The sequence below is a fragment of the Dermochelys coriacea genome, chromosome 16, assembly GCF_009764565.3.
Source record: "Dermochelys coriacea isolate rDerCor1 chromosome 16, rDerCor1.pri.v4, whole genome shotgun sequence".
Taxonomy (NCBI): Eukaryota; Metazoa; Chordata; order Testudines; family Dermochelyidae; genus Dermochelys; species Dermochelys coriacea.
In genome coordinates this window covers 2,484,976-2,497,230 of record NC_050083.1, presented here as the reverse complement: position 1 = coordinate 2,497,230, position 12,255 = coordinate 2,484,976, and the positions used below count along the sequence as shown (strand labels likewise).

At 45.5% G+C, this 12,255-nt stretch overlaps 1 protein-coding gene across 5 annotated transcripts in view; it reads right to left on the bottom strand.

Moving 5' to 3' along the window:
• Positions 1-339: 339 nt before the first annotated feature.
• The window catches only part of RABL6 (RAB, member RAS oncogene family like 6), a 120,124-nt gene continuing 108,208 nt past the window's right edge, over positions 340-12,255 (bottom strand). For 4 of the 5 annotated variants that reach the window (XM_038374518.2, XM_038374522.2, XM_038374520.2 and 1 more), the window contains 2 exons: positions 3,150-3,205; positions 340-2,382 (listed from right to left, as the gene is read on the bottom strand). In XM_038374518.2, the coding sequence (XP_038230446.1) occupies positions 2,188-2,382; positions 3,150-3,205 (251 nt within the window). In that variant the 3' untranslated portion in view covers positions 340-2,187. The remainder of the gene's footprint in view (positions 2,383-3,149; positions 3,206-12,255) is intronic. The other variant, XM_038374521.2, reaches the window with a different exon arrangement.

Below are 12,255 nucleotides of genomic sequence, written 5' to 3'. Positions count from 1 at the left end.
AAAAGGTTCAGAGGCAGTTGTGTACAATAGAGAGCTTTATAGTCAGAATGGAGTGCACTAGGTTTTCCAATGCAAAATGGAACATGATCCAAAATCTTTACAGAGCAGAAGCACTTTCAAAAATACTTGGCCAACTGTACCGCAAATTTATTAGAGCATAAGCTTTCGTGAGCTACAGCTCACTTCATCGGATGAAGTGAGCTGTAGCTCACGAAAGCTTATGCTCCAATAAATTTGTTAGTCTCTAAGGTGCCACAAGTACTCCTTTTCTTTTTGCGAATACAGACTAACACGGCTGCTACTCTGAAACCTGTACCGCAAATGTCTTGTTTCCTTTTCGGAGCAGAGGCTGCAAACTGGTTTGTATTCTGGTATTCTTCCCTGGTGTGTGAAGTTTGAAATGTCCCATGCAAATTCTCCAAAGTGTCACATGAAACAGAACACTTTGACCCAGGCAACTGCTAATGGAAAACGTACCTGAAATGATACTCCGCTCATGCAGCAAGACCCCAGTTTGTTGTATATAGAAAGTTACAAGTGCATTTCTCAGGGGAAAAAAAATGGAGCAATGGTCTATAGTTCAAGGCAACTCTGAAGTGGAGGATGGATCCAAAGCAGTAGCCCACTGACTGGGGAAGTGAAGGAAACCCAAGTTTGGATTTCATCTAGTTTCCTTCAGACAGTCCACCTTTTACTACTAAAACGAAAAAAAAAACAACCCACACGCACTAGGGCTATTTAATAAATGCACAAAAATTAGAACGGGCTTCCCAGGGTGAGCCTTGGAGGGAATACAACACAATAGGGCCATGAGTATTAATAAGTATCAGAGGGGTAGCTGCATTAGTTTGTATCCACAAAACAACCAGGTGCCACCGGATGTTTTTGAGTATTAACAGGATCTTTAAAGATGGGGGGGGACCACTCACCAAGACAGTGGAAGGCATGAATGGCAGGGCAAGGGTGTCAACCATCCATGACCTACGCTGCTGAGCATGCGCTGATACACAGTTTTTTGATACCAGAGCTAAAATTAAAAGGCTTTCAAAGCTCATGCGACAAGAGGCAGTTCTGCACTCTACTCTGGGCATGGAAGTGGCCCACACTAACTGCTAGGAGGCCTAGTAAACCTGGCTTTCAGTGTCTGGAGAACTTGAGGGACATCCTCCCCAGCTCGAGTGCTTTCCCCATTTGGTGCAGAGGCAGCCTTTGTTTTACAGCATACCCTGAGAAGCGAAAGCCTTGCCATGCTAACACATTTCTGTAAACTCTCTTGAAATTCTGCTATCTTCATTTCCATTCGGCAGTCATGTCCCTGAGAGGTGCAGTAGGACTGGATTGCTAGTGTATTCAAATTCAAGGCCAGGGCGTCAAGGAGTGTTTAAGGGAAAGTGTCAATTTAGTTTCTTTTCTAAAAGATAACTTTCCATTGTCTTCCCAACTGCACAGCGGCTTACATGTAGTGCCAGAGACAATGGGGCCATGGGAATCAATGAGGCTTCATGGATTCAAAAAGCAGCACCACTGAGAGTTAATTATTTGCTGTGCAGAAAGATCCCCAAATTATACTCGCTCTTATTCCAGGACCTGCAGCTGCTTCATTAAGAGCTGTACAAGAAGATATTTTGCTAATTTAAAGCTTGTTGATTGCCTTACGGGGCAAAGGCCAATAACACCTTTCTCATTAAAAAAATATGAAGGATAAAAAGTTGAAGACTTGATTATTCACAAGGTGACAGCACGATGCATTCAGATGGCATATTTTGCTGCATTCATTTATTTATTAAAACAGGAATTTCAGGGGTGCAGCAGTGGAATATAGTGGGGGTGGGAACAGGTCCACTCACCTTTCCCTCCCCACACCCTGACAACTACCAGATTGGAACTCTCTGGAGAAAGGAAAGAGGGTTAGACACTGGTAGGGGGAAATGATAACTCATTGCCATGATACCATACCGTGACCTTTAACCTTCCTTAAGTATACCACGGCTGTGTTTTCCTTCCACACAATGACTGCACCAGAACAGCACACACAGATGTAAAGCTTTTTTGTTCCACCATCTCCGTTTCAATAGTACTTATGGCAGACAGCCAAAGCTTTACACATCTGTACACGTCCTGGCATGGCTTGTATGGAGAGTTGGTGGCAGCCCCCAATGGAGTCTGCTGATTGTACATACTGCAGGCCTACAGCTCCTCGTAGTCCCCACCCCCTTGCTGCTTGCTGGCGCTGGCTCCTCCTCCCAGAAAGGCCTCCAGTTCATCTATCTCATTGTTTTTCTCCTTGCTTCTTTTTTTCTTTTTCTTCTTCTCATCTTTGCTCTCCTCCTTCTCCTTGCACTTCTTGTGTTTGCTTTTCTTCTTCGCAGACTTCTCTTCTTCCTGCAAGATGAGAAGGCAATTAAAACTTTTTTTTAATGGCACCAGTAACCCACCATGCATCATCCTGAAAGTGGGACCCTAGGGAGGAAGCCTACCTATCATGGGAATTTTATATGGAAGGAATAAATTCCAATATTTAGGAGGGATGGGGTTAGTGATCTCGGACCCGTCTGCTATTATAGATGGGGAGCATATAAAGCAACGTTTGGTTTACACTAGCCATCCTGTCAGATAAGGATGGCTAGTCAGAATGCCAACAAGTTTAGAGAGAGAGAGAGAGAGAGAGAGAGGGAGGGAGGGTGGGTGTGGTAATATCTTTTATTAGACCAACTTCCATTGGTGAGAGAGACAAGCTTTTGAGCTACATAGAGCTGGGAAAGTTTAACACTGATGCACCTCACTGAAGAACAAATCTGCTGATTATCTCTGGTTAGCTCTTAAGATTTATTCTTTCTTGGACACTGCTGAATTGAGAGAGAATTTTGTTGCTAGATAGTACATATGCTGTCTGTTCTATATGCATGCTCTGTACAATCAAATCCTATACTACATTACATCTCTGATTTTAACTTAAGTTTTACAAATTTCCTTGTAATTTGGAAAGTGGCTAATAGCCTGGAGACTTGGGGACTACAGATCCCCTTGCCTCTCCGGGGTTGGAATATGGAAGAGAAACCAGCCACAATTCCTGTAGCATGCCAGCCTCCCCTCTGGCTGACTGGCAGAGAACATGCTGATGGAGTTTACACCGGGGAATGAAGCTGTACCTCTTTGCTCTTCTTTTTCTTCTTCTTTTTCTCCTTGGAAAGAGGCTTTTCTTTATCTGTTCAAACAAAAAACCCAAAAAGTTGTTTTCTCTAGCAAAATTAAATGGTTAAAAAAAAGCCCTCCTCTCCTGCTGCTAAGAAGGACACTGTATATGGTTCATTAGAGCTGAATGGAGGGGAGATCCTGACTCACAACACAAAACTGCATGGCACTGAGAAATTAGCTTCTTGCCCAGGAATTTTAGCATGATAACTACAAATGTGGGGCGGTTCTTTACTTTACAATTATAAAGCTATGTCCATTATTAAGTCTCTGGGCACATGTTCAAATATAATTGACATGTACTTGTTGACTGGGGTCACCTAAATGGAACCTCAACAGATCCAATCACTACATTTCTCCTGGAAAAGTCTGAGCAAACAGATAAGCCCCACAATTCAGACAAACTCACAGTTAAATTCCCTAGTAAAGGGGCAGCTGCTGAGAACATACTGCCTCCAGCCCTTCAGTTCAACTCTAGGCCCTGTTGACAGAAGCATTCCAGCTGATCTTGACTATCACAATAGGACACAAGAGGATGAAGGCAGCTAGTCAGCTGAGTTCACCAGTGAAGGAAGGCAGGTGTGACACTCAGAGTTTAGACACCCAGGGGGAAAACAGGGGGTGTGAACCCCAAAGAATAAGCAACTGAATCAACTGATTTATAAAAAGAAAAGGAGGACTTGTGGCACCTTAGAGACTAACAAATTTATTTGAGCATAAGCTTTTGTGAGCTACAGCTCACTTCATCGGATGCATTTTAGTAATACTACTGTATACCAGGGTGGCCAAACTTACTGACCTGCTGAGCCACATACAACAATCTTCAGAAGTTCGAGAGCCAGGGGACACCTCGGGAGGCATCTGCTGGGGCTCAGGGTTTCAGCCCTGCTCCTGCTGAGGCTAAAGCCCCGAGTCTCCCTTCCCCACTGCGCAGAAGCTTCCATCCCACCACCCTGCTGCAAGGCAGAGGTCCCAAGCTCCTCGCAGCAAGTCTGATAGGTGGAGAATGGAGGTGGGAGGGGCGGGGCTCTGCGAGCGGCACTTTAACCGTAAAAGAGCTGCATGCAGCTCACGAGCCACAGCTTGGCCACTCCTGCTGTATAAAAAGCGTATTGAGTAAGATCTTATGAAAGCTGATGACACACAGATCAATATCACTGAGAAATGTCAGTATTAACACTATATGAGGCATTATGGATATTATGCTTTAAAATCTCCGACCAAACCAAGGGAGAAACAGCTTCTCCTCCTGATAGGTGGGAAGGCAGCTGTCTCCCTGTCTCTAATGTAAATTAAGGATTGTGGAACCAAAACAATGGAAGCCCCATTTACATACAAGTCAACCGGGGGATGGGAAGTCAATAAGACGAGAAAAACAGCAGAGGCCATCCCGACTCCTAGGGACAAATCAATGCATTTTAGGAAATAGAAGGAAAGGCAAAATGACATTTTGTTATCCATCATGTACAGGACAAAGTAGCCAGCACCCTCTAGCTCTGTGAACACTCAGGGGCTGGAGATGCTGGTGGTGTGATGTAAGATGCAAGCTGCTTAGGCAAAGATTGTAGCTTGCTAAAGTTAAGTCTTAGACACTAGAAAGTGGGTTATTTTTGTTTGTATCTAGACCTGTCTCTTCTCTTGCTTAGTATCACTTCTGTCTCTGTTCTTTATTATTAAACATATTCTGAGTTTTACTATAAACCATCTCAGTGCTCTTTATTAAAGTGAGGTGTGGGTCCCCAGCTAGTATAACAGGCTGGAGTGTGCACTCTCTTTATACAGGCAGCAGACTTGGTAATTTCTGAAAGCATCCAGTAAGAGACTGGACACTGCAGGGAGATGTCTCTGCGAAACTCGGGTTTCACTGAATGTTACCTGCAAGGCAAAGGTTAGGTTGGCAGTTGCTCTCAGATTTTGCTGGTGAGGCAGACAGTGGTGTGGCAAGGAGCAGACAGTTCAAGCTCCAGCAAAGGTCTCTCTTGCTCAGGCAGAGAGGTAACAGTGGTTTATGTTTCTGGGCTCCCTGAGGAGAGAGTCAAAGTAGGGCTGTGTGGTTCTCCTCACTGCCCTTTTCCTTAACTTGCAAATACTCTACAAGGCAGAACCCATAAGGGGAGGAAAACGGCGCATTGCTAACACCACTGCTAGCTCTTCCTCTGCCTGCCCTTGGGGGCTTCCCCCACTCAGACTTGCATCCTGAGCCTGGTGACTTTCACCCAGGCCCTGGTCTTGACTTGCTTGGAATGCAGCCTGCAAGCCCCTGCTGACAAAAGCCAGGCAGCGGGAATTAGCTTGTGTTAGGCGTGTGTCTGATAGTGAAGTCCATCAGGAAGCAGGGAAGAAGTGGCTCATCTGCACAGCATCTGGGAGCACGAGGACTTCATTGACAGGATAACATCTGGCATAGAGGATGCTTGCCAACTACCAACGACAACAGCGTCACCAAAGGAGGAAGGAGGACTAGCTGCTCGCCCCCTTGGGAAGTAGGGTGTGTTCCACCCCACCCATCCATTGAGAGAAAGAACCAGTATACTGTTCTTGCAACAGGAGATGAGGAGCAGACCCCAATGGCTGAAGAGGACCCACCTGCTCCCAAGACTGGGAGGTTCATGGCCACTGCACCTAAGAGGAGGATGTGTAGGGTGCTGGTGGTCAGAGACTTCTGAGGGGGATAAAGGCATCCAACTGCCAACCTGACGACGTCCCTGCATGCACGTTGCCTGCCAGGAGCCCAGATCTGAGGTGTCATGGAAAGGTTTTCGAGGTTCTGGGTAATAATGAAACTGCCAGGTATGACCCTGAGCAGATCAGCAGTGACTACAGGTCTTTGGGAGCAAGGGTGAAGTGGTTGGGGGAGAGGGGGCACAAGTTGTGTTCTCATCCATCTCCCAATTGAGGGTAAGGACATATTCAGCTCCAGGATGGACATATGGCTGCACAGATGGTGTTGACAGTAAAGCTTCAACCTCTAACTATGGGATGCTGTTCCAGGAAGGAGGTATTCTGGAAAGGCATGGGGGTCTACCTGATGAAGAAGGGAAAAAGCATCGGGGGGGGAGAAGAGAGAGAGAGACGTGAAAAATTACAATAGGGTCACAGAAGCAACAAGAGGAAATTAGCGGGAGAATACACTCAACATCTTGGATGTCTATACACAAGTGCAAGGAGTATGGTGAATACACAGGAAGAACTGCAAGTATTCATAATTAAGTCATAATTTAGCACCATAGAGACTTGGTCGGATACATCTCATGTCTGGAATATTGGTATAGAAGAGTACACTGGTTCAGGAAAGACAGGCAGGATAAAAAGGGAAGAGGTGAATCAAGAATACATACACTTGTTCTGAGCTCCAGAAGGTGGTGATATTCAGATCAGTCCAAAGTCTCAGGGTAAAGATAAAAGGGGGGGAAAAATAGGGGTGATGTCCTGGCAAGGATTATTATAGATCACCAATTCAGGTAGAGGCATTTCTAGAACAAATATTGGAAATATCCAAAACACAAGACCTGGTAGTAATGACGGACTTTTAACTACCTCACACATCTGTTGGAAAAGTAATACTCCAAAAGTAAAATATCCAGTAAGTTACTGCAACGCGTTGGGAACAGTTTTTTTGTTTCAGAGAGTGGAGGAAGTAAACATGGAAGTTGTATGCTGACAAACAGGAAGGAATTAGTTGTGAATCTGAAAGCTGAAGGCATTTTGGGGGAAGTGATCATGAAATTATAGATTTCACAAGTCTAAGGAAAGGAAGGAGTGATAGCAGCAGCAGAATAAGGACAACAGATTTCAAAAAAAGAGAAGGTTACTCATCTTGTGCAGTAACTAAGGTTCTTCGAGATGCTTCCCCCTGTGGGTACTCCACTTCAGGTGTCGGTGTGTCCCGGCGCTGCTGAGCGGAGATTTTAAGTAGCAGTGTCAGGTTGGGATGCATGTGTGCAGTAGCTGTCTTGCAGTGCTGTTGACGCTTCATCTAGTGCTCACGTGTCCCGACCCCCTCAATTCCATCTCTATCATAGAGTCCTTACTGCGAACTCCAAAGTAGAGGGGAGGAGGATGTGTAGTGGAGCACCCATAGGGACACACATCTCGAAGAACCTCAGTTACTGCACACAGTGAGTAACCTTCTCTTCTTCTTTGAGTGATGTCCCTGGGGGGCTCCACTTCAGGTGAATGTAGAGCAGTGCCTTCCATGAGGAAGGAAGGGACTTCAGAGTGGAGTTCGTTGCTGAGGCTACTATAGTGAGGCCTAGTCGTGTGTCTGAGCTTGAACTGAGCGTAATTGCATAGTGGTTCGTGAATGTGTGTTCAGAGGCCCATTTGTCCGCTGTGCAGATGTCTAAAAATGGGAACATTATCTACCTCCATAGCATTCCTGCACAAATTTCTTGTTGTGTGGGTTCCAATGCCCAGGAGGGGCTTCAGTGTTGTGTAGTGAATAACACATATGATGCAGCTCGATATCCATTTAGATAATCTGTGTGTCAATATGGCAGAGCTCTTCAATTGTTCTGTTGTTGACACAGAGTGTCAAGGTGATTTTCGAAAAGGCTTTATCCTGTCCAGATAAAACACCAAGGCACAGTGCACATTCAATGTGTGCAGGACTGCCTCTTGAGCATTGGTGTGTGGTTTTTGATGGAATGTAGGCAAGTGAATTGGTTGGTTGAGGTGGAACGAAGGCAATATTTTGGGCACAAACTTAGGATGTGTTCTAAGTGTCACTTTATCCTTGAATATTGTGTATGGGTGTGAGCCAGGAGAGCCCCTAGCTCCCTGACTCTTCACACCAATGTAATGGCAACTAGGAATGCCACTTTCCTAGATAAGTGAAATAATAAGCATGTGGCTAATGGTTCAAAAGGACTCTGGTTAGACTTCTAAGAACCAGATTTAAGTCCCATGCAGGCATGGGTTCTTGGATGTCTGGGTACATATTCTGTATGCTTAGTAATTGGGTGAGTGAATACTGACATTCTATCTGTTGATGGAAAACTGATGGCAGCGAGGTAAACTCCGAGCCCTGAGCTCTTTAAGGATAATAAATAATCAAGGATCAGTGGAAGTGGTGCCCGGCTTGCAGATATTTGTTTGTTCTGGCACCACAGGAAGAATCTTTTCCATTTTTGGAGGCAAGTAGTATGCATGTTGTGTTTTCTGCTGTTTATTAACACTTGTTTTACTTGCTCTGAGCAGGTTAGTTCGTTGTAGTGCAGCCATGAAGGAGCCATGTCTTCAGGTGAAGTTTCTCCAGGTCCAGATGGAGGACTTGACCGTGGTCATGAAAAATAAGAATCTGTAGGAGAAGGAGAGTGAAAGGTGTGCAGGTTGCCATGCGTGTCAGGTAAGGGAACCATTTCTGTCTGGGCCATGTTGGTACAATGAGTATTATTTTGGCCCTGTCGGTTCGTATTTTGTGCATCACTCTGGAGATTAGACGTATTAGTGGGAATGCGTATAGAAAAGGAGTGTTCCATTTGATGAGGAAAGCATCCCCCAGGGATCATGCTCCTAGTCCTGCTTGTGAACAAAACTTTGGCATTTCTTGTTCATTGATGTTGTGAACAGGTCTATGTGTGGGGATCCCCACATGTGAAATATATGTAGTGTTATGTCGTCGTTCAGTTCCCATTCGAGCTCTTGGGAAAACTGTCCGCTTAAAGTGTCTGCCATCATGTTCAGTCAGCCTGGGAGGGATGCTGCTGTAACAAGATGTGTTTTATGCACTAGTTCCGTAGTTTTAAGGCCTTCTTGCATAAGGAGTGGAAACATGCCCCACCCTGAAGGTTTATATAGAACCTACACACAGTGTTGTCCGTCATGACCCTTATCATTTTGCCTCGTAAACTGTGGAGGAAATGTAGGCACATGTTGCAGACTGTGGGTAATTCAATAGGTTGATGTGTAAGAGTGTTTCCGTGGGGGACTACTTGCCTTGGATTATATGTTGGTTTAGGTGAGCTTCCCATCCAATCAATGAGGCATCTATTGTAATTTGTATGGATGGCAGATCCTGTTGAAACGGGATGCTTGAGCAAACTTTTATTGGGTTTGTCCACTCTCGTAATGAATGTGGAGTCTTGTGTAGGCTGTGCTTTCGTGAAATATATACCAAGTTCAGCCATCCTTGAAGGCAGCGCAAGTGTAGTCTGGCGTGTTTTAATGAAAGTGGCGGCCACCATATATCCCAGGAGTTGTAAGCAGTGTGCAGATACCCACGAGCTATCTGAGACCACCGATATGAGGGAGGTCATCACTGTGAATCAGGGCATCGGCAGCGATGCTCTGGCCTCCACTGAGTCCAGGTGTGCTTCTATGAAGTCCAATTGTTGTACTAGAGTTAGGGCAGATTTCTCTCTGTTGATTTGTAGCCCTAGCGAGTGAAAAAGAGATGGTCTGTCAAGTGATGTGTAATATTTCCATCTGGGTAGGGCCTTTGAGTAGGCAATTGTCTAAGTATGGGAATATCAGTATTCTCTGTCTGCGCAAGAGAGTAGCTACCACCACTAGGGTTTTGGTAGACTCGTGGGCTTTTGACAGTCTGAATGGTAGTACTCTGCACTGGAAGTGATCTTATCCCACTAAGAATCATAGGAATCATCTGTGAGCAGGATGGATGGTAATGTGAAAATAAGCACCTTGTTGGTTGAGGGCAGAGAACCAGTCCCCCTCTTCCAGCACAGGGATGACAGAATTCAGTGTGACCATTTTGAATCTGTGGGTACGCACACATATTTGTTGAGTTTTCTGAGATAGAGTATGGGTCGCCAACCTCCGTTTTTCTTTCGAGTCAGGAAATAATGGGAATAAAATCCCTTCCCTGTGTTGTGTTGGACGGCCCCTAATTGTAGAAGGTGATATATTTCTTGTCTCAACAGGTGCTAATGAGAAGGATCCCTGAAGGAGGACAGGGAAGGGGGATGGGTAGGTGGGATGGAGGTAAAGGGGATGGTATAACTCCTTTGGATGATCTCCAAAACCCAGTGGTCCATGGGAACATTGGACCACATATGGTAAAATGGTCAAAGCCGAACACCAAAGATTTGGGTTGCTTGTTCTTGTGGCTGATTGTCAAGGGAGGTCGCTCAGACCCTTGACCAACGCTTCAAAATTGCATCTTGTTTGGTGATAAATATTGTTTAAAAAGTTGACCGGTTAACCAATTACATGGAAAGGGAATGGGGCTGCTCTGGCCAGCAGGTGCAAAGCCCAGGGCTGCTCCTGGGGTTGACTGGCTTGTGCGGTCCAGGGCTCTGGCCAACGGGGGCTGCAGGCTGGGGTTGGTTAGTGTGGCCCGTGGCTCCAGCCAGAGCTGCGACTGGGGTCGGCTGGCCGCTGTGGCCTGCAGGGCTGGGGTTGGCCGGCTGGCGCATCTGGGGCTATGCTCGCTCACCCAAGCCTCGGGTTTAACTGTTAAGCTGGGTTAACCAGTAAGACTAATGCTTACTGGTTAACGGTTTACTATTTTACATCCCTACTGGCTAGGCAGTAATACCACTGAAAAAGAACTGGGAGTTATAATGGATAACAATGAATGAGTCAACAATGTGATGCAGTTGCGAAAAAGGCTAGTATTCCGGAATGTATTAACAACAGTATTGTATGTAAGACACAGGAGGTAACTGAGCTGCACTTGGCACTGGCGCAGCCTTATCTGTAGTACAGTGTCCATTTCTGGGTGCCACACTTTAGGAAAGATGTTGATAAATTGGAAAGAGTCCAGAGGAGAGCAACTAAAAAAAAAAAATAAATACTGACCTACTAGGAAAGGTTAAAAACACAGGCATGTTTAGTGCTGAGAAAAGACGGCTCAGGGGTGACCTGATAATCTTCAAATATGTTCAGGGCTTTTATAAAAGGATGGTGATCTATTTGTTCTCCATGTCTACTGAAGGTAGATAAGACCATTAATTCTTGTCCTAATCTACAACCAGGGAGATTTAGGTTAGATATTAGGAAAAACTTTGGCTATAAGTGTAGTTAAGCTCTGGAATAGATTTCCAAGAGCAGCTGTGGAATCCCATCATTGGAGGTTTTTAAGAAGAGGTTGAATCAACTCCTGTCAGGGATGGTCTGATCCCACCTCAATGCAGGGGACTGGACTTGATGACTGAGGTTCCATTGAGCCCTACATTTCTATGATAAGGAGCAAGGCAGTCTCTAAGCTAGCCAGGACCCAAAATACTTATGGTTTTAGTTAACAAAAGCTACACCTTGAATTGCACCTGGAAATTAACAAGTCTTCTGCATCTATCACTGCCAAGGAGGCCAATCCTGTATTAGCTGAAGCTTCTGAGTGGTTGTCAAGGGCAGTCCATGTGAAGTGTATTTGTAGTAATCTGGCCGACACAAAGGTCTGGATAACAGTGTCAAGACCCGCATTAAAGAGGGAAGGGAAGATCACACCTTCTGCTAGAAGCTCTTTGCTTAGGAAAACTCTCAAACTCCAGGAGGACCCATAAATTTCGAGCTGAGGACAAATACTGTGCTTACTCTCAAACAACAAGGACTGGCACCAAACCTGTTGCACCTTCTAGATCTTCCGCCATACTCGCCAGCATCCTTCTCATCTGCTCTGTGCAAAGCTTCATCTAACTTACTCTCATCCACCAGTTCAAGGACTAGATACTGGGGAAGCAGCTAAACTGCACGGTTTGGGTCTGACTGAAGAGACAGGCCCGTCTATTGATGGCACCACAGTCCAAACCATTTCATTCTCTGCCCTTCTGGCATCATGGATGCATTGAACATTGGACCCCATGTAAACACTCTTGCGGCAGATAAGCAATTACCCAACCCCACTATTTGGGGTGGGGCTTCAGAGGAGGGAATGGAGTCACTGAAGTCCAATTCCACCCACTCAAGTCACTTACACCTCATAGATCAACACTGAAAGTTGCTGTCACCTGGCCTCGTCCATCATTAGCAGTAATCTATCAGGCCCAACACAACAGGGCAGCGTAGGTTATGGGAAGTCATAGGGCTAAAAGCAAGGCAAAATTAAGTGCGAGTTATTGATTGAGGTCTCTGTAGAGAGAGTCCCATCCAGCTGGGCTCCGC